At 51.7% G+C, this 23,892-nt stretch overlaps 1 protein-coding gene across 8 annotated transcripts in view; it reads right to left on the reverse strand.

The window, feature by feature from the left end:
- Positions 1 to 23,892, reverse strand: part of Tns1 (tensin 1) — a 218,521-nt gene that overhangs the window by 95,199 nt on the left and 99,430 nt on the right. For all 8 annotated transcript variants that reach the window (XM_031367908.1, XM_031367905.1, XM_031367910.1 and 5 more), the window contains 3 exons: positions 13,681 to 13,722; positions 1,216 to 1,257; positions 74 to 124 (listed from right to left, as the gene is read on the reverse strand). In XM_031367908.1, coding sequence (XP_031223768.1) covers positions 74 to 124; positions 1,216 to 1,257; positions 13,681 to 13,722 — 135 coding nt within the window. The remainder of the gene's footprint in view (positions 1 to 73; positions 125 to 1,215; positions 1,258 to 13,680; positions 13,723 to 23,892) is intronic.

Below are 23,892 nucleotides of genomic sequence, written 5' to 3' on the forward strand. Positions count from 1 at the left end.
GCGTATCCACAAGGCAGGTCTGAGGGCAGCCCCCTGCCTCATTCTCCCTGGCCCTGACCCTCCTCATACTCACGCCCTCCTCCAGGTTTTTCGGAGAACTTCCACGCCAGCAGTCTCCTTCCCCCTGTAGGCAGAGGAGGGAACGTCAGAGAGAGGTGAGATGAACAGTAGAAGGTTCCAGAATTCCTTCCTGCCTGCCGTGGTCAGGACAGAGGGCAAAAGAGTAGCAGAAGGTTGGGGGATGAGGGTGTACTTGTGTTACTTGAATGTCTGTTTGTCCACTCAAAGGCCCATCAGGGAGACATAAACACTCCCCTTTAGGCCCACCCCGAGGGACACATCCATTTTGAAGATGAGAAAGGGAGGACCAGACAGGTTCTCCCTCACCTGAAGCCTCACAGGGAGAGCCTTTGCCTCCAGCCCATGGTTTCAAGGTAGCCTTTCCCATCAGACACCTCTTCCAGCCTCAGTTTCCCTACCATAGCGTCCCCCCCCACCCCAATTCTTCTCATCTTCTTCTTCCAGCCTGGAGAAAACTCTCTCTGCCCATGTAGCCCAAAAGACTGATGGGAAGTCTGCCTGGCTTTCTCATATTCTGCGTCTCCTCTACTCTCTTTGTGTATGTGTGTGTGTGTGTGTGTGTGTGTGTGTGTGTGTTCGCGCGCGCAGACAGGTCCTACCCCTTCCTACCCTGGCATGTGAGGCAGGGTCTCTCACTAACCTGGGATTTGTCACATAGTCGAGGCTAGCCAACAAGACCCAAGGATCCACCTGTCTCCCCCGCCCGGCATTGTGGTTACAAGCATGGGTCACCACACTGGACTGCTTTTTCCCAGGTGGTTTCTGGGGACTGGGCTCACAGGTCCATGATTGCACGGGCACTCCCATGACTGAGGGTTACCCCTGCCCTTCTTTTCTACTTTTTTTAAAAAGAGGTCTCAGTATATAGCCCAAGCTGACCTAAAACTGAGGTAACCCTCCTGCCTTAGTCTTCTGGATGCTAGGTTTACAGGCCCGAGCCATTTAGCTTATTTCTTACAAATTTAATCCCCGATCTCCTTCAGAGCCCCACTCTCTTCCTCTCTGTCAGCCTCACCCCTATATCCCATGGCTGGACATAGGCTCCAAGGTCATCAGTACCCTTCCTCCAGACTCCAAACCCACCTCCCTGCAACCTCCTCCCAGCACCCGCCTCTTGAGTGGGTTATCACTCACCACATCTACTACATTCTTGGGTATGCTCTCCGTGGTGATGGGCTAGGGACAAAGAGAAAATAGTGTGAGTTTGGCAGAGATGCTGGCTGTCAGAGTGGTAACAAGGGCACAGTCCCAAGCTCCATGACGTCACTTGGCTGGTCCCAAGCTGCAGAAGCAGCATTTGCAAAATGAATCACCATCTTATTAGCAAGAGAGCCACCCGGTTCTACCTGACCACACTAGGTGCCCATCCAAGCCTCAGACCCCCATCAATGGGGACAACAGGACAAAACACTACTCTTGCTCCATCTTCCCAGGGCTTTCACCTCCACTGTGCCTATCTAAGGCAAGAACCCACAGAGGCAAGAAGCAGAGGCCTGTTAGCCCCAGAAAACACACAGAAGACACAATGAGAGAGGCCCAAAAGCATGGGCTCCTGGGATCAGAGCCTGACAAATACTGCCCAAGTCCCAGCTCTCCAATGACTTGCTGGCCTCACCCTTGGTACCTATGGTACACACACACACACACACACACACACACATGCACATACACACACACGCACACACGCATACACACACATACATGCACACACACATACTCACACATGCACACACACATACACACACATGCACATATATACACACGCACATACATACATACACACACATACATACACACATGCACAAATATATACACACACACATACATACACACATACATGCACACACACACACATACACACACACACACATACACACACACACACACATACACACACACACACACACACACGCATGCATGCACAAAGCACTCCCATGCTCACTACACACCACGCCTTCTCCTCCTCCTTGGCAGGCTCCCTCCTCCAGGAAGCTCTTGATTATACTCCATGTGGTACCCCATTAGCCTTCCCATCCGTGCTTTCCTAAAGGAATGGTCTACTCTAGCCCTATATACACTGTGTTTATCCAACCACAGTTAATTGGGTAATTTAATATTTGTTTTTATTATGTGAATCATGTGCATGTGCGTATATGTGGGTGTGGCTTTGTTCACACGAGTGCAGGAACTCATACAGGTCAGAAGCATCATATCTCTGGAACTGGATTTACAGGTGGCTGGAAGTTATCCAAGGCGCTGGGAACTGAACTTAGGTCTCCTGTGTGAGTGATGCACACTATTACCTGCTAAGCCAGCTCTCCAGCCCTTATTGTGGATTCTTGGTCTACCTTCAATCCAAAGTAATCATCATGACAGTTTGATCAACTTAGTAGAAATTACCTCATGCCAGGGACCAAGGGGACCAGAAGCCGGCCATCAATAAACAGCATGGATAGACCATCCCTGCCATCCTCCCTCCACCCGAGTCAACACCGGGCCTTCATCCTAAAAGCGTCCAGAAGAGTGAATGGTGAGGAATTGGAGTTTCCTAGGCCAGGCTCACCTCCCCAATGTTCCTAGCATTCTATCTGCCACTCCAGGAAGGAACTGTGGCCACCTGAAAGGCCATTGGCACTGGGTGTCCCACCGACCTAGGGCTTCTGGATGATCACATGCTGCAGGGACCAGAAATGTGTATCTCCAGCAGGGTCCTGGATGGCTCTAAAAGCAGACAGCCCAGCCCGTGACCTGACTGCTGTTAACTATAGGGTGACCGAAAGCAGGTTGCTTGTCCTTGCTGCCCAACAGCATGGCTGCCTGGTAGAATGTATGTTGGGCAAGTAGAATAAAGGCCTCTATGAAGAGGGCCTGGCTTCCAGCACAGGATAGCCCTTACAGCTAACCTGTCACCCTGGGATTTCCCCACAACATGGAGATGAACCCACTCAGCCCTACTCAAACGCCTGTCAGCCTTCTCTGAGCCATAAGGTTTTAGTATAAAGTAGGCCTCAGCAGAGCAAGAGAAACTCGCCCTTCCTACCAACGATCATCTGAGCACTGTCCCCTCTGCCCCCACCCCTTTCCCTTGCCAGCTGGAGGCCAGCCATAGGCAAGACTCGCCAGCAGTCAGATGCCTTCAACACACTGTCCCACATGTCTCCCAAGGAGCTAAAAATTTCCAAACACTCAGACTGCCCTCCAGAGTTCATAACCCCAGCCCAGCATGCATGCACCCCCTCTACCCTAGTTCTCCAGGACTAGCCACTACCAGCCTTAGACTACCTGAGAATGGAAAAGTGCAGGGGGCTGGTCCCGGCTGGGCAGAGTCAGCTAAGGCTGCCCAAGCTCACATGGTACAGTGGGAAAGCTCCTGGGACCCACCAGGGAAGCTGGGGATTCAGATGTAGCAGCCTCAGAGAACTGCCCTGATTAAACCAAAGTGCAAGCCCTGATACAGGGACACACACACACACACACACACGGCACACACACACACATACACTAACTCTCTGGTTGACTTTTAGTCTTAGAAAGAAAAAGGTTAACTTTTTTTTTTAATGGATGTGTATGCCCCTGAGTGTACATATGTGTACTATGTGCATGCAAGTACCTGTGGAGACCAAAAAAGGGGATCAGATCATCTAGAACTGGAGTTGCTGGTCACCTGGCGTGGGTGCTAGGACCTGAACCCAGGTCTTCTGCAAGAGCAGCAAGTACTCTTCATTGTTGAGCCATCTCTCCAGTCCCTGATCTTTCTTCTTAAAGCACACTGCTCTCCAATACTCTCTGCTTTATATTTAACAGCATCCTTTGGAACATCCTGCCTCTCACTGAAATGTGAGCAATGCCCACACTGAGCATAGACCAGTGCCTAGCACACTGAGCCCTTGGGAAGTAGCTGTGGTATATAACAGTCTCCTCGCTCTCTTTTCTGATACCTTACTATGCTCAGCATTGATTGGCACCCAGCAGCATCCCAGGTCCCCTGGACATATAAAAAGCCTTCATCTTCACCTTTGTTTAGTTTTAGGTAAGGACCTTTTGACCCCATATGTACACACGCATGCACACATGCACAGACACACACGCATGCGTGCTACATCCTCACATGCTGCTCCAAGACAAGTACTTGAGGGCCTTGAAACTTTACCTCCTCCTGCACCCTGATCCATAGACAGGAACTGAGGTACACATGGAAGACCTGCCAGCATCTTAAATAAATACAGAGTCTGCCCCAAGCCTGCAGAGCCCAATCCCACAGTCACTTCCCCGCCTCTCTCCTGGGGTCAGTTGGCATCTCAAAGTCAGCTACAGAGGCTGATTGTCATGAAGTCTAAACAAGGACAATGCTGGCCTCACCCAGGATCCCTAACCCCTGCAAGGCCAGGTCTAGAAATCAAAGGTGGCTCCCCCATGCACACCTGTCTTGCATTCTGCACAGTATCCCTGTCCCTGGGACTACTCCTCACATCTTTGCACCTAGCTGCCTCACTGCCTCTCCCTATGGTGGCCATGATCCTGAGGCAGATTTTTCCAAGGCTCAAGCAAGAACAACAGCTTTGACTTGCAACAGACTAGGGACTAGGTTCTGCTGTTTTCATTACAGCCCTCAAGGTTCCTTGGAAAGTGACTGTGGCTCATCTCACAGGGAGACAAGTGAACAGTGAAAGACTCTGAAGTGGGCAGAGGTAGAAAGCTGGCATTTGAACTCTGCCCCTTATAACCTCATAGGCTCCCAGCCTCTCTCTCTCTCTCTCTCTCTCTCTCTCTCTCTCTCTCTCTCTCTCTCTCTCTCTCTCTCTCTCTCCCCCTCCCTCCCTCCCTCCCTCTGTGTGTGCGTGTGCATCTCAAAGTCAGCTACAGTGGTGTGTGTGTGTGTGTGTGTGCGTGCACTTGAGTGCACAGATGAGAAGACCAGAGATGATCAACATCATGTATCTTCCTCCGTCACCCTCCACCTTATTTTGAGATGGGTCTCAATGAATGTAGAGCTTACTGATTTGGCTACCCTGACTGGCCAGCAAGCCCCAGGGCTCTCCCTGTCACTGCACAGTGCTGGGAATACAGGCAAGCATCACTGTGCCTGGTTTTACATGGTGCTGGGATGGAACTCAGGTCTCTATGCTTGCATAGCAAGCATGTTTCCTACTAAGCCTTCTTAGTTCCATTCAGCAGAGGACACACTTTTGGAGCCCCCAAAGGCTGCCCACAGCAGACCTTTTACCCAGGTCACCAGTAGGAGCAGATTTCTTTCCTGTACTTCCCTGGGGAAACTGGGGAATGGACAGCAGTGGGAGAGGCTGCTATCAAACAGCAGAGAACTTCCTGAATTTGCTGTGAACCACAGGGTGGGTAAGGAAGCTGCATATCCTTTCTTCAATGTTTCCCCCGAAACAGACACACATGTCTTTCCCTCTCTGTGCACATGCTACACCCCCACCCCCACCCCTGCTGCCTGAGCCAAGAAGAGCATATCCTGGAAGACTGGGAGGCTGGCCCATCTGCCTGGGGACCATTCCTGGGAGATTGAAAGGCTGGCCCACCTGCCTGGGGACCATGTAGTAGAATGCATTGGTGACCTGCAGGGAGGCTAGGTTGGGGGAGGAGAAAAATGTATCTGTGGGCTGCTGTTCAGAGGAAGGAAATGCTGGGGCTTGGGGATGCCCCAGCCTGAGCCCAGGGCTCCGGGGCAAGAGGGAGGGTGCAGAGTGCAGACTCAGCCTCCAGAGGAACATTCTGTCCAGAACACTTCAAACCCTCAGCTCTAGCCTGCCAGATCTCTCTGCCCTTGTCCCAAGGGAAGTCTGGAATCTGGGCAGTTTGGAGCCAAAAGGACCCCATGACATCACAGCTACCACCACATTGATGATCTGTGAGGTCACCCAGCACTACCTATCTTGGAGGGGGAAGGGCCTGGGAGGCAGAGGAACCAGAAGGAACTGGAATTGCTCAGACCCAAGACACAGGGAAGGCTATTCTGGGATCACTTTTTCCCAAAATAGAACCATAAGTAGATATGGGGTTGGGGACAGGGAGGCAAGGGGACAAGGCTTAGCATTTGGGGACACTTAACAGAGTACTACAATGGGCTGCATACTGGAGGCACGGCCTCCTAACACCCCCGTGAGGGCATCCTCTCAGTACAAATATTAACAACAGCAACCTATAGGAAGCAGCAGTGGCAAGGGAAGCCAGAGACTCTTCCTTGCTTTGGGTCAACTGCCTGCCCAGGCTTCCTGAGCCACGGCAAGGTCTCGGGGCTGGAGAAGAAGCATTTGGCTCCTCTTCTGGCAATTTCCCAGAAGGGGGCTCACTTCTCTGTGAACCCAGGTCAGCCCTCCAAACCTGTGTCCCTGCTACGCTTCACCCCAAAGCAACAAGAGGCAACAAAATGGGCACAGGAACAGCTGGGCCTGAAGCAGGACACTGGGCAGGCAAGAGGCCCAGGTGGCAGGGACGCTGACCTAAATGTTCAGGTTAAGTTGCTGCCAAGGTCACAGCCTCTCATAGACACACTCAACCATCAAGGGGAAAAGAACAGGCTCTGGTGATTAAGTGCAAAGCTATGCTGACTTCCACACCCCCAGAGGAGCGCCAAGCAAGTCCATTCCTGTCCTCAGCCCCTCCTCCAAGCCAACCCAGAGGGACCCAACACTATACCACGGGCTGAGGCTGGGACACCCAGGACATCCTCACCAGCCCCATCTCAGGGCCAGGATAGAATACCGAGTGTTCCCTCTGATCACAGCTCTCCTCTCCCAGAGGACCAGGTCTGCCATACGGTTTTGCCTCCTCCACATCCTTGGGCTAATCTGGCCCAGAGCCCCTGAAGCCCCTGCTGGATGTCTACCCCAGTCCCTTCCACCTGCCGCCCCCTTCCTGCCAAGCCACCCCCAACTGGCAGCAGATTCCCACTCTAAAACCCTGCCTTGGGTCAACTGCCTGCTCAAGGACCCATGATGGCCCTTAGTGCTTAGCACTCGAGGTCCTGTTTCTCCACCCAGGCTGCAAACTCCTCTAAGCCTGGCCTCTCACTCTCTAGCCCCAGAGTCAAGAGGCCCTGTTTCTCGTCCCCAGCCAGCCCTTTCCTCTTCAGGAGAGTACATTCCCACCCCCATCTTGCAGCACTCCCCTTTTGCCAGCCAGGGCCACCAAGTGGGAGTCCAAACCAAGGTAATACACGAAGTAGCAGGGTCTACTCTTCCCCCAGCAAGAGCAGGCTGGCTGACATTTGTGCCATATGTGCTTGCTTGCTTCTGCAATTTGTACCAAGCTGTGTGATCTAGACCTACCACCATCTAGAGCTCTCTCTACTCCTTCCTCTAAACCAGCCTGGCCACAGGGATCAGGCTTTCCAAGGTAGAGCACAAATGAGTTCATTTATTCTCCTGAAACCCAGGGCTCCCCGTGATGAGAGCCTAGAGTTGGGCATTGATGCATTCTCTGGTATGGTTTCCCTCTGCCTTGCCTTCTGATCTGGCAACCCTGGGTACCCTGGTCAGGCATCCCAGGCCAGGTTTATACCTCCTGGGCACAGCTCTGCCCCAAACATCAGGCTGCTGAGGCAGGATCCTCTCCCAGGGGTGGTCAAAGAGAGGCTATGACCTCTGACCTCTGGGGACCATGACACTTGCCTACCCTGAGAAAAGACAGGATGTGAGTGGGCCTGAGGAGACCCCTGGAACATTAGCTGCTCCCCTATACCTAATGGGTGTCAGGGACTAGTGAGGGGCTCCAGCAGCAGACATCAGCCCCCCATCCCCAAGACAGCCAGATGGGCCATGTCTGATGTTTGAAACCTCTTCCTGGCTCCCAAACCAACTATCCCCATGACCATCTCCACCTCCTAAATGTTGCTTTGGGGAAAAATAGAAAACAAGTCCAAACACCCCAAGCATGGCCTCGTGCTCTTAGCCCTTCTGGACTATGCAACTCTCAGTTGTGCTTGAATTGGGCTGTACAACCCCTCCCATCACCAGCCACTGGGGTCTTTGGGAAGCTCAGGCCCACAGACTCCCTCCCTTTGAAAGTCAGTCTCAGATCAAGCTTGCCTCCTGGCATGGCTCCATTTTCCAGGATTTTCTAAAGATGGCCACCCATGCCCCTTTCAGCACCCTGGGATTAAATTCATCAGACCAAAAAGCCTTTCCCCCCTCCACCCACCCACCTACCCACACTCTCCACCCCCGACAGCTCTAGATAGAGAAGATGAAGTTTGCAAGCTAGTCACTGGTTTTCCCACCCACTGTCACTCTCTCCATCTCCTTCTTTTCTGTTATTTTTAAAAAAACAAGAGCTCATCATAGACCAGGGTAGCTTTAAATTCAATAAATAGGTGGCTGAGGATGGCCTTGAACTTCTGATCTTCTTGCTTCCACCTCCTGAGTACTGGAATTACAGACATGTGTCACCACACTCAGTTTCCTGTCATTCTCTTCTAACATGAGGCAGCCAATGTCTGCTATTCCAGACCCTATAATGGGGCCGGGGGCATCCCTTTGACTAGCACTTTAAAAATCTTAGCATCCACCCTGGAGAAATGGCTCAGTAGTTAAGAGCACTCACTGCTTGGTAGTTTGAGTGAGAATGGCTCTCATTGGCACATATATTTGAATGCTTGTTCCACAGTTGGTGGAACTGTTTGGGAAGGATGAGGAGGTGTGGCCTCTTTGGAGAAAGTGTGTCACTGGAGTAGGCTTTGAGGTTTGAAAAGCTGAGTCATTCCCATTTAGTCAGTCTCTGTCTATCTCTATCTCTCTCTATCTCTAACTCTATCTCCCCTTGGCCCCACCTTGTGCTTATATCAGATATAAGCTCTTAGCTACTTTTCCAGCATTGTACCTTCCTGCCTGCGGCCATGCTTCCTGCTTGATTCCAGCCCTCTAGAACCATAAGCCCCTAGTAAATGCTTTCTTTTATAAGTCACTTTGGTCATGGTGTTTTCTCATGGCAGTAGAAAAGTAACTAAGACACTGCCCTTCCAGAGGGTTGGAGTGCAGATCCTAACACCTACAGTCAGCTGTAACCCCAGCTACAAGGGATCCAGTGCCTTCTCCTGCCTCTTCAGGGACCTACACACACATGTGCATGCACACATAAAGACAGACACATACACACACACACACAAATAGAAATCGTCTTTAAAAAAATTCTTAAGATCTGTTACTGTTTACAATCTGGCAGCTCTAGCATAAAAGAATGCTACTGGCCAGGCAGTGGTGTTCATGCCTTTAATCCCAGCACTCAGGAGGCAGAGGTAGGCAGATCTCTGAGTTTGAGGCCAGCCTGGTCTACAGAGCAAGTTCCAAGACAGCCAGGACTATACAGAGAAACCCTGTCTCGAAAAAAAACACCTCTGCTCATGAACGCAGTGGCTGTCACAGACCCTGTATGCAGAGCCATGAGTTGGTACATAAAGGAGTTGAATGTGTTGAATAGATGATAGATCCTCTCTCAGCACTCCAGCCCACTGGACAGCAGAGATGTAGGGATCATAAGAAGCCCAAACTGAGTTCCCAGGTAACCCCAAGGACACAGACCAGGGTGCCCTTCTAGTGAGCCACTACCAGCTTGTACCTGCAAACAAGGCAGTCAGCCTTCCAATGCCCTGATCTAACCACTGTAAATGGCCCAACCTGCCTCTCCAGGATGCACACAGGCTGCCAGGTGCCCATGTGGGTCCCTAGCCCACCTGTCCACAGTCACAGAAAAGGCTTTGAGAACCACGAGTGCTGTGCACGTACGTCATGGTGATATTTGTTGCTGTCAGTGCTGGGAGGACAGCTCTGGTGCAGGCTGGTGAATGGAAAAGCTCACTTCCACTCTGACCCATCTCGTGGCCTCCCATCTCCTCCCTGAATCCACATCCAAAACTGCATCAAGTGCATTTCCCTGTGGCTGTTGCAGTGGCCCCCTCCCCCTCAGGGCTGCCCCAAGATTCCAGTGGGTGCCCAAAGGACAGCTAGGATAAAATCCTGTACATACGTGGAGAGCTGTCTCCTCATATACGGGGACCAGCTTCCCTTAGCCCTGCCTGATGGGCCAGCTTTGAAATTCTTGGACCGTGGGGATATTAATCAGTCACATAACAGTGACTTCAATCCGACACCACGACACCACCGTAGTCTGTCTGAGGGCAGAAGCTGCTGCTCACCGCTTGACTCACCGGCAAACAGCACATCCTGCATGCACTCACTGGGCAAGAGTGGACAGACATCTTCAGATTGCATCACACTACCCGAAATGGCACACAATTTAAAGTGGATGAATGGCTTATTTCTGTAATTTTCCACTTACTGTTTTTGGACCTCAGTTGACTTCGGGTAACTGAAACTGAGGAAAGTCAAACCTCACATGGGGAAAGGAGGTGTGGGGGGCGGGGGAAGACCGCTATGTTATTACTACAGGTAAAACCATGTGCCCTTAAGTGCTCCAATTCCCCTACACCCCAATTCTTACCCCAGCTTCACCTGCAGGTCATTCTACAGGACATTCCAACCCCACGACTGTGAAGCTGGTGATGGAGGGCATGGGGAAGCTGTGGCTCCCATTACCCAAGTGTCCAGGGTACTAGCCCTGTGTGCAGTCAGCTTAGCATCAGAAGCCATGATGGCCACCCCACCCAGGTCTCTGGGTGCCAGTTCTCATGCGCCTGGAATGGGGTACCTCAGTGGGCAATCCATTCAGCTATCATCAGCTTTTCAGGGCTTGAGAAATTGTTACTTCAGCTCTTTGTAAGGGTCAGGAGAGTCTGTGGCAGGCATCCTAACTCCATCCTGCCTAGAACCCCACGGGAGGGAGCAACCCCCGGATTCTTCTGCCCAGTCCCTCGGACCACATCTGTTGAGTAAGACGAAAGTAGGAGTTGAACATTAAACTGCTCAGCCCTAGCCAGCCTGGGCACGGGCTGGAAAATATGTTTGGCCAGCAGGGCCTGAAGCTGGGCAGAAAACCCGGGTCTGAATCAGGGGAAGGGTGGTTAGGATCCGTCCAAGGTTGGCAAGAAAGGTATCGGAAGCAGAGCCAAACCAAGGCCAGGCCATGCCATTAGACAGATGAACAGGACACACCGAGTTGGGAACCAGGGAGCAGTGGCTACAGAGGCTGGCAGGGAAGGCTGGCAGCGAAAGGAAGGAAAATCCTGAACCCACCCTTTCCTCCCTCTTAAGAGCCTGCTCAAAGCGCTTGCCTCACCCACTTCAGGGAAGCAGGTGCTGAGTGCTCCGGGAGAGCCAGACTTTCTCCTTGTTTCCCCTGAGCCACTTTCCCACTGGCAGGGCAGCGCACGGTCTCCCTCTCAGTGTTGTAGCCTGCCCCAGGCCCCCTGTGAAGAACTCAGCACGGGCAGCAGGGGACAGAGGGCCACAGCAGTATCCAAACCCCACCCCCACCCCCAGCTACACAGTCCTAAACTGTGTCCAGTGTGCACGTGTGTGAATACTTACTGAGTACGAAGATAAAAGTCCCTGTCCTGGTGGGTGGAGCCCCTCAGGCAAGATAAAGGTAGATAAGCAAGGTGCATAGTGTGTGAGAGGCCAGAAGCACAGAAGCACAGAGGCTGAGAAGCTAAAACAGAGCGAGGAAAAATAGAGAAGCTAAGGAAGGGCAGTTTCGGGGGAGGAACCTAAGATTTTGCTCCAAGTGAGGTGGTACACCTCTGGCTTTGGGATTATATATTGCGTATTAGTGTGACATTTGATCTTGCCAGCCTCGTGGAGTGGGTACTGTTGCTAGCTCCCATTCTAAAGCAGAGAGGTGGGGACTAGGTAATGTGTTCAGGGTCACTCAGTTGAAGCCAAGAAGTTGGAGAACAGAGAATAGGGGAGGGATAAATATCTGGGAATTGGGGTGCTAGGACACAGGAGTGGGGAGTGGAGCTTTCTTACTGCTGTGGAGGTGGATTCTGAGGACCCTCACCACCATCGGACCCCAACCTCACCAGCACATGGCTTAGCCAAACTCCTGCAGGGCCACGACCACTGTGCAAGTGGACACAACCCAGAAACACAGAGACAGCCTACCTGGCACACGTGCCTCTCAAAGGCAGACAGTCCTTCCAGCTCCTAACTACAGGCTCCAGCTGGAACGCTGTCCTTTGCCCTTCTGTCCTGACCTTGGACCTTGCTCTGTAAACAAGGCTCATGAGCCAGATGCTGGCCCCTGCCTCATGGTCCCTAAACCCTGGACCTACCTTCAGCCTTCTCAACCAGCCAAGGACATTCTGTACTTAGCTCTTAGGCAGTAGCTCAGGACAGATGACAGAGCCATCAGTATTCTCTGCCCACCACTCTCCTCTGGTACGTGCATGGTATGCCTTTGTGATCCTGGCAAGGTTTCTAGCCAGACCACTTCAGCCAGTCCCATTCACAGCTCTCCCCCTACCCTGCTGTTACTACAGGGATCTGTGAAATGAATACTCCACATCTGGAGGTCGCAGTGTGGCAGCCAAAGCCTAGGAGAAGCTGGCTTGGGGAGCCAGGTCTCTGCATCTTGGCCTGAGTGAGCAGAGGTGACATGGCTTCAAGGCAGCCAGGAGTCTGAGAGTCCAAGAGTATCCCTGGGAAACCCAAGATGCACAGAGAAAGAAGGGAGCAGGCTACAATCGCAGACAAGTTAGGGCTGAAACAAAGGGAAACTAGATGGCCAGACTGTGTGTCCCATTCCTAAGCTGAGCAAGTGACCACACAGTCGTGAAAGATGCCAACAACCAAACTCCTCCCAACACAAGCACCACCATAGGTATTCCCCCGCAGCCCAGCAGATCTGGCCCACATGGAGCCCCTCTGCATGTTCTGCATGTTCCTACTCTGTCCATCTGTGTCTGTCTCTCTGTCTCAGGCTGTCTCTGTCTGTCTCTGTCTCTCTGTCTGTCTCTCTGTCTCTGTCTCTGTCTCTGTCTCTGTCTCTCTCTCTCTCTCTCTCTCTCTCTCTCACACACACACACACACACACACACACACACACACACACACACACACACAGCCCTTCTGCAGTCCTCAGAGCTGACCTGTCCCGTCCCCAGGAGGCAGCAGAGTGAGACAAGGCTATGGACTTAGGAAACGCACGCAGCAGGCCAGCTGGAATGAGTCTGCAGCAGGCCAGCTCCACAGCCCACAACTCACAGAGGTCCTGCCCCTGTCCGAACTGTTCTGGAAACCTGACAGGGAAGAGGGGGATGAGGGCCATAAAAGCAGAAAAACAGAATCATGGGGACATAGCAAAGCTGAGGAGAGGAGCAGAGGGCACCACCTCCTTGCTGGTCCGGGAAACACCATCCATCCTTCTGCCTCCAGCTGAAGGGTTCAAGACCTACAGCCAGGAGTGTGGGAGGCGATACCACAGCGCGCCCTCGCCCTCCAAGCCCTAGAATAACAGTAACCTAGCCAGGCTCGGGGATATACAAGATGGCCTTTTATGGGTTTTCCTGAAGACCTCAAATCTCCAGACACACAGAGCAGGCCCTGCATCACGTCAGGAGGGACCTCATGACTCATTTCTTCCCACCAGCCTCAGCCCAAAGCCCTCAACCCTCTCCACCCCACCAACCCAGCTCCCGATCCGTGGGAGAGACTGAAAAGAGAAGAGAAGGCTGTCACTCACCACCAGTTCATGGCTGGATGGAGGAACGCAAGGGGCAGCCACCTGTGAGAGAGGTAAAGAAAGTCCTTGTTAGCTTCTGTCCCAGCAGCCCTTGGGTCTCCCGAGCCCACTCTTATACCATTCTCAAGAGGTCAGCCTTCCATGGGGTACAGGGAGAGCTCTACAGAAGGTCACCTGTAACGGCTCAGACCAGACCACAGACGTGAAATGCCAAAACCCCTCCCAAGTTAAATCCTATCAAACATAACACACTCTCCTGGAGGGTTGGCAAAAGATGGGCTTAAAATATTTGAAAAACATGACTTAGACCCATAGGAAAGGAAAAGCCCATTCCCTGCTCTTCCCCCCATTGCCAGTGGTGCATCCGAACTCAGAGCTGGCGGGAGGCTCCCACAGGCTGGGATTGGCCAGATCTTCCAGGTATAGAGCCTAGGAGGGAGACAGCGCCCATAGGAAGGGAACTATCACTATCAGTTCATCCCCACCCTTCTCTGAGCCAGGGTCATGGCAACCCGGGCCTCCAGAGGAGGGAGAGAGGAAGGAGGGCTCAATGGCCACACCACCCTGACAATTAGCAGGGCACGTGTCAGAGGCCAGTGCGTTCCTTTCTCCAGCCAACACATTTTTCTTGGATCTCAGTACTCAACCTTGGCTCTGATTCCTCACCCAAGCACCAGGCCAGAGGCCCACAGAGAGACAGAGGGTGGCTGGAGAGGCATTTGCCTCTTCCAGATTGTAGGCAACCCCATCCTGCTTGTAACATACCAACACTGACGGAGCTGGTACCACCTGGCAGGCATGTTGCTAAATAAAGTGCTTTTGCCCTCTCAATAACCAGAAAGGCAGACTCTAGTGTTACCTCCCCTGGGAGGTGTGCGGCACAGACAGGGTAAGCAATTCACCCAAGGTCACACAGCAGATGTGAGGCTGGGAAATGGACCCGGGCAATCTGGGTCCCAAGATTTGATATGAAGAGGTCTGATGGCTCACGGCCCTTCCTATCTGAGAATGAGGGGTGCAAAGAGAGCCCAAAGCCCTCTTCCTGATTCACATGAGCACAGAGCTAGAGGTAAATGTTTTAGAAGAGATTCCTCGGGGAACAAGGCTCAGAGTGGGAGCAAAGATGGGGAGGAGAGAGAAGGCCTCCAGAGCTCCCTATGGGCATCCTGACTAACAGCCAGGGTTCAGCCACAGGTTACATATACAGCTGTCCGTCCCTTACAGTCCCAAGCTGACCCCACCATGGGTCTGTGAAAACGTACCCCAGGCTCTCAGAGACCCCCTTCCAACTCATCAGATCTTCACAGGATCTGGGTAAAATTTCTGGGTCACATCCTGGCTGAGCTCCATCCTCGGCAATGCAGATAGACAGTCTTGGTTTATGGAGGTCAGCGCTGCCGGGGCTTCCAGAGCCCAAACTGGCCTCCGCTCCATAAAAGTGGGCAGTGGCTTTGAGATGCACAGAGGGTCTCTCTCTCAGGTCCCGTCCTAACTCTGGACCCTTTCCCCAGCGTTCACCCTCAACTCCCAAGGTAGATGTACCTACCCACTAAGAACCAGCACTAATGGGGTACAATCACGCCCCCATGCAATGCTGTATCTTAAGGGCTTTTCCACCCTGGGGCCTATAGCTAACTGGGCCATGGCTGTTGGCCCATGGACTTCTATGTCTCAGACCTTCTGGTCTCCCTCTTGTTTTTTTTTTTTCTTCCTGAGGCACAGAAATGTTTCCTTAAAAGGCTGCCTGTCTCTCCTCTCCAGCACCCTGGCCCCTGGCCACCCTCTCAGGAGCCCAGAATGTGCCAGGAGAACCAGGGGCCGTACCACTCCATGGCCTGTGCTCAACAGCCCCACACTCCTGCCATCATCAGTGGCTGATTCCATGGGCTTCAGGGGACTTAAGGGCCCTGGGCTGTCTTCAGGGGCTCTGATGACAGCCCTGCTATGACCTCACCTCCAGGCTAGGCACCCAGGATTCCAGACACAGGTGGTCAGTCTCAGGTGAGCTGCCCTCCCCCAACGCACCCCAACAGCCCTCTGGAATTGGTCAGAACCAACCTAATGCCCCATGTCCCCAAATGAAAGACAAAGGACAAGAATTCACAGCAGCAGCAGCAGCCACTATCACCACACTTCTCTCCAGCAGCCATGACTCGGGTGCAGTATGACAACTCATCCAGGGCTTACGAGGGCCTGGGCCCGCTGATGAGAAAGTGAAGCCACAGCTGGGCAGAGGTAAGAGCTTGCTCTGCTCCATACCTACCCAGCTCTTCATAGAGCACAAACCACACAGACACCCATGCATTTCTCCTTTCATTACCTCACTACTCTGAAAGGGAAAGACCTGGGCCCCAGTTGGGTGGCACTCATGTCCCCAAAGCCATAATAAAAACCTAAGTTCTCAGCCTTGCTTACATAAAACTCCAGATTCCAAAACTAGCCAGGTCATCCACAAGAGTCCCCATACTTGTGGCCCCTGACCCAAGAAGCTGTACAGAAATGTTCATATACTCCTACCTAGAATTTCATCAGTCTGGGGTCCAGCATTCACAGAATTGGATAGAAACACTATCTTGGGTTTTCTTCCTAATATTTGCTGGGTCTGTGTTTTGTCTTGTTTTATTTGGTGGTGGCTAGTTGAAGCAGGGTCTTATTATATAGACAACACAAACTTGGAACCCTGTCTTTCCTGCCTTAGCCTTCCCTGTGATGGAATCGTGGGTTTGCATGATTATATACTTGGCTCAAGAGCCTCCTTCCACCAGCTTCTTCTAATGCAAATAATTTTAGACGTGTGTGTGTCTGTCTGTGTGTGTGTGTGTGTGTGTGTGTGTGTGTGTGCATGTGTGTATCTTGGACTCATCTATGCCACAGCACATGTATGAAGGTCAAAGTGTGAGATAGAACCATGGCGTTTGGCATCAAGAGTCGTTTCCCTCTGAGCTGTCTCATTGCTCCTCTCCCTTTTTACTGTAGTAAAAATATATATAACATAAAAAGTTCCATCTTGGGGGCTAGAAATGTGGCTCAATGGTAGAACTCTTGACTAGAATATGCAAGATGCTGGATTCAGGACCCTGAACCATGATGATGATGGTGGTGATGGTAATGGTGATGATGATGATTTTTTTTTCAAGACAGGGTTTCTCTGTATAGCCCTGGCTGTCCTGGAGCTCATTTTGTAGACCAGGCTGGCCTCGAACTCAGAAATCCGTCTGCCTCTGTCTCCCAAGTGCTGGGATTATAGGCGTGTGCCACCACCACCTAGCTGATGATGAATTTTTAAAATAAAAAGTATCATGTAAGCATTTCTAAACATATAAATAGGTGGCTTTGAGTATATCCACAATGACATACTAGCCACTACCTACTTCCAGAACCTTTTCATCATCTAACACACCACCCCCACTGAATAATGAGTCCTCTGTTCCCCTCCCCACTCCATAACATCTAACTTCTTCTGCTGCCTACCCCAGAGACCACTATGATCTGATGATAGATACATGAGGGATGGGGAGGGCATGGACCAAGGCAGATCCCAGGAAGCAAGATTACTATCCCACCAAGGCAAGCCACACAAACTCTCATCTTCCAGGACCCTCTATCCTGGAGCTGGCCACAGGACATCTGACCCTTCGTGCTTCAGTAGGACACAGGACTTTCTTCATTACAAAGAATGGAATGAGGCCCAGAGAGGCCAAGAAGAGTATTCACAGAGGCCTTCCTGGGTTTGCCACCCAGACTGTGAACAATCAGAACCTTGCAACAAGGTTTCACACAAACCCCAAAGGATAGGCTTTGGGAGTGGAGCTTAAATTCCTGGAGAGAAGCACGCCCCTCACTCCCCAACCGCTCACCCTGCATACCCTCATCACCTGAATCCTTCATCAAAAATCTTCCTGATACACCACAAACCATGCCTCCCAAGTCTACTGGGCAGGCCACTACAGCCAATTTATGGCACCCAAAGCAGGGTCAGATGAATCTCAGTTTGACACCCAGTTGGTCAGAAACACAAAGACACCTTGGAGTTTGGAACTGAGATCTACAGGACAGAGGGCAGTCCTGGGGACCTAGTACCCAACCTATGCAGCACACCACAGTGTCTGGTTCAATACTGAGCTAAACTGAGCTGGAGGTCACCTGCAGGGGTTGCCTCTGCTGGGGAGAGGACCCACATACATATCCTGGAAGCTACGGAAGGTCTTGTGCTATCTGGTATGACAGAAACCAGGACATCTGTGTTTTGATGACAGACATATTCATGAAAGGCCAATCACATGCTTGCCTTTTTTTTGTGTCTGGGCTAATTCCACCTCATGTTATAGCTGAATAATAGCCCTCAAGTTGGCATGTGAAAATCCAAACCAGTCCCCTGAAATGTGCCCAGTGACAAGGTCCTTAAAGAGGTAACTAAGTAAGTCCACTGAGGTGAGCCCGGGCTCAGTATAGCCTATTGTCCTTACAGGAAGATATCCGGGCACAGGCCAAGGAGGGAGACCCCATGAGGACACAAGGTGAAGGCAGTACCCATGTGCCAAGAAGCTAGGCCACAGGAGACAACTGCTGTGCTGATCCTGATTGCAGAACCCAGCCTGGAAGCTGTGAGAGCAAATTTCATGACCCCAAATCCCCATTTCTATGATCCACCAAGGTTCAAGGTAAAAGTTAAAAACTGTCCCACTGTGTGCTCCACCACTCTGAATGGATCCATTCACCAGTTGATGGACCCACGTGGGTCTTTTCCAGAGAAGTATTAATGGTGACTCACACCCCTGTCCAACATGTCTAGATACTCACATCATTGACACCAAATGGTACATGGAACACAGGGACAGTGGGGTTTATAAAGCACCTACTGTGTGTCACTAGATTGGGTGCTTTACAGCCATTCATATTTTCACTTCCAGACCAGTTTTTAAAGTAAATAAGGTTCACAGAAGTTAAGCTATGTGCTCAAAGTCAAACATTTGGCAACAGTAGCAGCACCTACTAACAGCAATGGTCAGGAGGGCACCTAGGGCACACCAAGCTGCAGTCTAATATGTGTCCTCTCTTTCTCCCATCCCATCCCCAGCAAAGTGAGCATCAATACATTATCTCCCAGGGCCTCAGGCCACCTCCCAACAAACTGTTGCCTGCTTCAGGCTGCCTCAAACACCTCTCTTTCTTGCCTGATCTCTGCCCCATGGCTGGATGAGGGTCACACTGACGAAAGTGTGCTGGGGCTGCAGGGCAAGGAGAGAGTACAGTCATCCCAAGGAGAGATAGTGAGCCAGGCACAGAGGAGGTTTCACTTCAGTTCCTCCGATGTGTGTCATGCTCCCCTGTGAATCCCCAACCCAGCTCTGCTCTGCCCCTCATCCCTACTCCCACAGAAGAGAAGCATGCAGGCCATTTCGAGTGTGCACCTTGGCCTGATGCTCACTTTAGAAGTGAAGTTTGTTTTGAAAGGGAAGATAGGAAAAGACTATTTAGGTGGAACTAATATTTGTGAGAGACGTGGAGATAGGGATGTGTGCCTTGTTAATGGAGCTAACAGGTCTCCCCTTTAGCTGGAACCCAGGCTGGGTGAGGGGGAGATGAACTGACCAAGGGACACTAAGGTGAGTAGAAAAGGGGAGGGGGCCTGTATGCCACTCTTTCCATGCTTGGCATGGGCAACTATGAATGGTCAAGCTTGACCATGGGCAACTACGAATGGTCAAGCTTGACCATGGGCAACTATGAATGGTCAAGAAAAGAAGCCAGACTTGGCTGCTAGCACTGAGGAGCCACTGTAGGTTCTTGAGTGGAAGAAGGACCATCAGAAGAGCTATGGTCCAGGCAGAGAAGCACTGGAGCAGGGGCAGAAAGAATGGAAGAGCAGAGAATTTAGGGCAAGCATGGTGGTACAGTAACCATACTAAGAGCAACCAGGAAAAGAAAGGGAAGGAAAAAGGAGGAGCCTGAAGCCGAAGGCCAAGGAAACATTGGGTACCCCCAAAATCTAGGGGTCCACAAAACACTCTAGCCCAGAACTTCCAGCCTAGCCTCTACATCTTCCATTCCAAAGCAGTTACACTATCCACCTCTCTGTCATTGGTCAACTTTTGTACCAAGAGGCAGCCATCATCTTAGCTCTGGTCACCAAGTGTCACCACATGGTGGCCCCAGAAAAGTCAAGTGCCCGTGCCTATAACTGAGGAGACAACTAAATGGCGCCTCATCTATGGTTTCATATCATCAATGCACTGGGACGATCAAAGACCCCCAGATAAGTCACCTTGTGTTGTCCTGGAAGCCTAGATGTCCCTCAGGACTGGTGCATGCTTAAAAGATGCCAAGATCATGGAGTTGAGGCCAGAGGAAAGACAAGACTCTTTGAAGAGTTCCAGCAGGGCTCAAAGTCACTAACCTCCCAAGATGAGCAGGAGAGGTCCTGGGGGGAGCAGGTGAGCTCCATGCCTCTGAGTCTGTACAGATCCTGCAGGGGACCGTTCCTCTCTAGTTCCCAGCCAGTTGCAAGGCTCTTTCCTTCCCTTATATAGAGTTAAACTATGACCAGGAAAGGAAGTGTGCAGAGTTCCTTCTCGCTAGGAAGCAAGAAGAGGCCTGTTCCCAGGGACACCTAGAGCCAGAAGGATGGCCCCTGGCCTGGATCCCTCAGCTCCAGTGATGACAGAGACTTGGAGGGTTCTGCTCTTCCTATAAACACAACCCAGACTAGACTCAGAACTTGGAAAAGACAGGACTCAGTGCTGTCTCAGATCCAGTGCTGATTCAGAACACTATACCTAAGACCGCAGGACCCCAGCACTACCTCACTATGTCCCCCAAGTTCTTCCTTTGGCTTAGGCCCTCTTCTGTGGTACCTGTCTTTGTCTGCCTGGCCCACTACCGGGTCCTACACAGTTGTTAGATGGGCTATCTGGGCAGGGAACTTGCTCTGCAGACAGATCCCTCCATCCCCATATACAGGAGTGGCTCTCACATTGAACACAACACAGCCCACTCATCATACAGCCTATTTTATAGGAGGATAAGATGACTGGTGTGCCCGAGCCTCCGAGAACCTATGGAATGCAGCTTTCAGGGCAACCCTCAGTCAGAAGGTCCCCAAACAGCTAAGGAGTAGGGGAGCAGACCCAGCTATGATCCAAGCAGGGCTCATCACTGAAGCTGGTTGCCTTTGAGCAAGCCTGGAAGATGGCACACAGTGGCAACCGGAATGAATACCCTATTTCTCAACCTTTCTAGAGCACTGTGTTGTCACTCATGTTGTGGTGACCCCCCCCCCAACCATAAAATTATTTTTATTGCTACTTCATAACTTTTAAGTTTGCAACTGTTATGAAATGTAATGTAAATACCTGATATGTGACCCCAAAATAAGCTGTGACCCACAGGTTGTGGACCACTGCCCCAAAGACTCTATGGGTTGTACCTAGGGTGCCCAACCCCAAGACCCCACAGAGCTAACACAGTGGCCATGCTTGCTGATTCCCCACAGTTGGGGAAGCTGGGAAAAGAGCAAGGTTACCCACTAGGAGGCAACTGAATCCGGGAGCAATAGAATCTAAGCTCCAAGCACCTACTGAGCTCACGCCTGGAGCTCAAGACCCAGGGTCATAAGAACAAGAGGCAGGCAGTAGCCAGGAAACATAGGATGGGAAAAAGGGACACAGCAGAGAGCATGGCTGTGCTTGACACCAACCACTGTCACCCTCCTCTGGTCGCCCAACATGGTTCAAGCCAAAATCTGTGCATCTCCCTCTTCTCCTCCTATCCCTTATTCCCCCAAGCCTGGCAGTCCCTCTCCCAAGGGACCACTGCAGTACCCTGAGTCAAAGACATGGTGACATTAATCCATCCCAGGACCTCCTTGCCCTTGGTCTCTTCTTGGCAACCAGAAAGCCATTTCTAAAATGTGCCCGAGCCACAATACCCCTCAGCCTAAAGGCCTTACCATCTTGAGCTCAAGGATCTGGTCTAAATGTCCCAGTACAGCTGTCACAGTCTATAGGGACCTGTGGGGTCACTCCTGCAGGCCCACTTCTCAACCTTCCCTCCAAATCACTATGCCACTTCCTGCCCATTTATTCCAAATTCTACCCTCTGTCGGAAAGCTTCTCAGCTCATCTCACAGACAAGGGAAAGCGTGGCACGGAGAAGCCACATCTGCAGCCTAAGGTCACACACACACCAGCAAAGAGCAAGCATGGAAGCATAGCTTTGCCCCCAGGAAGCCTCAAGACTGACTCCATTCTGCCCGGTAAGGACCACAGGGAGCCTTCCACGGAGGCTATGGCTTCTGAGGCTAGGGAAGGGACAGCAGACTGGGCTGAGCAATGTGTGACCTGCAATGCTCGGCTGAAGCAAATGCCCAGGTCCCTGCTGTAGCCTCATAGATAGCTCCAAAGCCAATGAGAGAGCAAGAGGGCAAGATCTGGGGTGGGACTGGCAGCCAGGAGGCCTTCCTGAAAGAGGCAGCTGCACCCACCGAAGTGAGAAGGGTCTGAAAGGGGACAGAAGACAGTGTGAAGAGGGTACTTAAAGGGGACAGAAGGGGGTACTTAAAGGAGAAGATGGCAAAAGGCAGGCCTGTTAGCACAGGCCTGGAATCCCAGCTATGTGGGAGACTGGGGCTCAAGGAATGAAGTTTCAAGGCTGTGCTGCTGTCTCAGAATAAAAAGAACTGAGCGTGCTGGTGAGGTAGCGCAGTTCTAGAGCCCTCACAGAGCTTGTACAAAGGCATAGCCCAGTAGGCCTCTGGGAAATCTGATACCTGATGCAGGAGCCAGGCCTCTGTCCTGAGTGCAGGGGCTGAGCCCACTTCCAAGCAGTCTCTGAAATATAAAGAACAGGAAAGCCCCAGTCCTTCTGGGGCCAGGCATGTGCTGCAGGGAGAGGGGGGCTGCGGGGAGGCATAGCCCATGGCATGCAGATGACTTCCAGGAAGTTCCTAGAAGCTGGTCCAGGGATGACAGGCTATGGACTTGGGGGCTGGGGGGTGGGGTGGGCAGGGCAGAGGAAGTGACAGGCCCAAGAAACAGATCCAAGCAGCCACTTAGGCTATGGTGACTGAGCTTGCAGCTGAGGAGAAAGAGGGGAAAGAGAACGGGGCCCAACCCTGGACGGAAGTTGTGGCCTCAGGAGGAGACAGGCATGTAAACAGACTTATTAATCTGCCCGGAACTGCGACAGTGGAAGTTTGAAGAGGCCGTGCTTGCTCTAGGACGACTGTCCATCTGTTTTTCCCAAGGTTACACCCAGGAGGAGGCGGTCTCCCTCACCTCACACTCCCCTCTGAGGTGTCTGTCCCTACACGAGAACTTTAGAGAATAAAAATATTTGACCTTAAACCATGTTTGAACAAGAGGGCAGGAAGGATGCCTGAGGGCGGGGTGGGGGGTGGGGGAGGGAATTAAGAGCAATGGGAAAATCCACAGAGCCAAAGGTCTCGAGAATTGCTAAGGGCTAGATCAGCTGTCACAGGGATGTGTCAGGGAAGGCTGGGGGAGGGGAGCCAGCCGTTGGGCTGAGTCGGGCACTGTGGAGAAGGCCTCTTCAGCCCCTCATCTCCTAAACCATGCCTTCTTCTGCAGTGCAGACCAACTTCACACAGACCTCTGCCCTTGTACAGCTGCAGGGTTCCCTGGGAAGTATGAGCTCCACCCTGTTTCCCAACGTCGTCGGCAAAGTCCTTGATCCAGTACCCAGATGACAGATTTATTTTGTTTTGCTTATCAGAGAACGGCCTTGAACTTCCCATCAGCCAGCCTGCGCCTTACAAGTGGCGGGATTACAGGTGTGCACCGCCGTGCCCGGTTCTAGGTATTTCAGAAGTTGAAAACCAACATGTCTTAAGACAAGCACTGTCCCCAGGATGACAGCCTTGGAGAGGGAGAAATGCTAAACGCATTCACTGCAGGCTTCCATCCTCGGGATGGCTGTAATTCCAGCAAAAAAGAAATGTCAGAAGGATCATCTCAAATTTGAAGAAATGTCTTAAATTTCTGTTGGTTCTCTGGACTCCCTAAATAGCCTCTCTCGGTGCCTAATGGCTCTGACAGGAAGTCCTTCTCAAGGTCTAGCTACTTCTCTTTTTAAAGGAGTTAAAGCTTGACAAAGCAGGATGAAAGCAAAGCCAGTCTCGTGTTCATCAGGGGAAATTCCAAAACCTCCAAGTTTATCTCTGAACTTCACGTCTCCTGGATCTTTAAGGACCGT

The sequence above is a fragment of the Mastomys coucha genome, unplaced genomic scaffold, assembly GCF_008632895.1.
Source record: "Mastomys coucha isolate ucsf_1 unplaced genomic scaffold, UCSF_Mcou_1 pScaffold14, whole genome shotgun sequence".
NCBI lineage: Eukaryota > Metazoa > Chordata > Mammalia > Rodentia > Muridae > Mastomys > Mastomys coucha.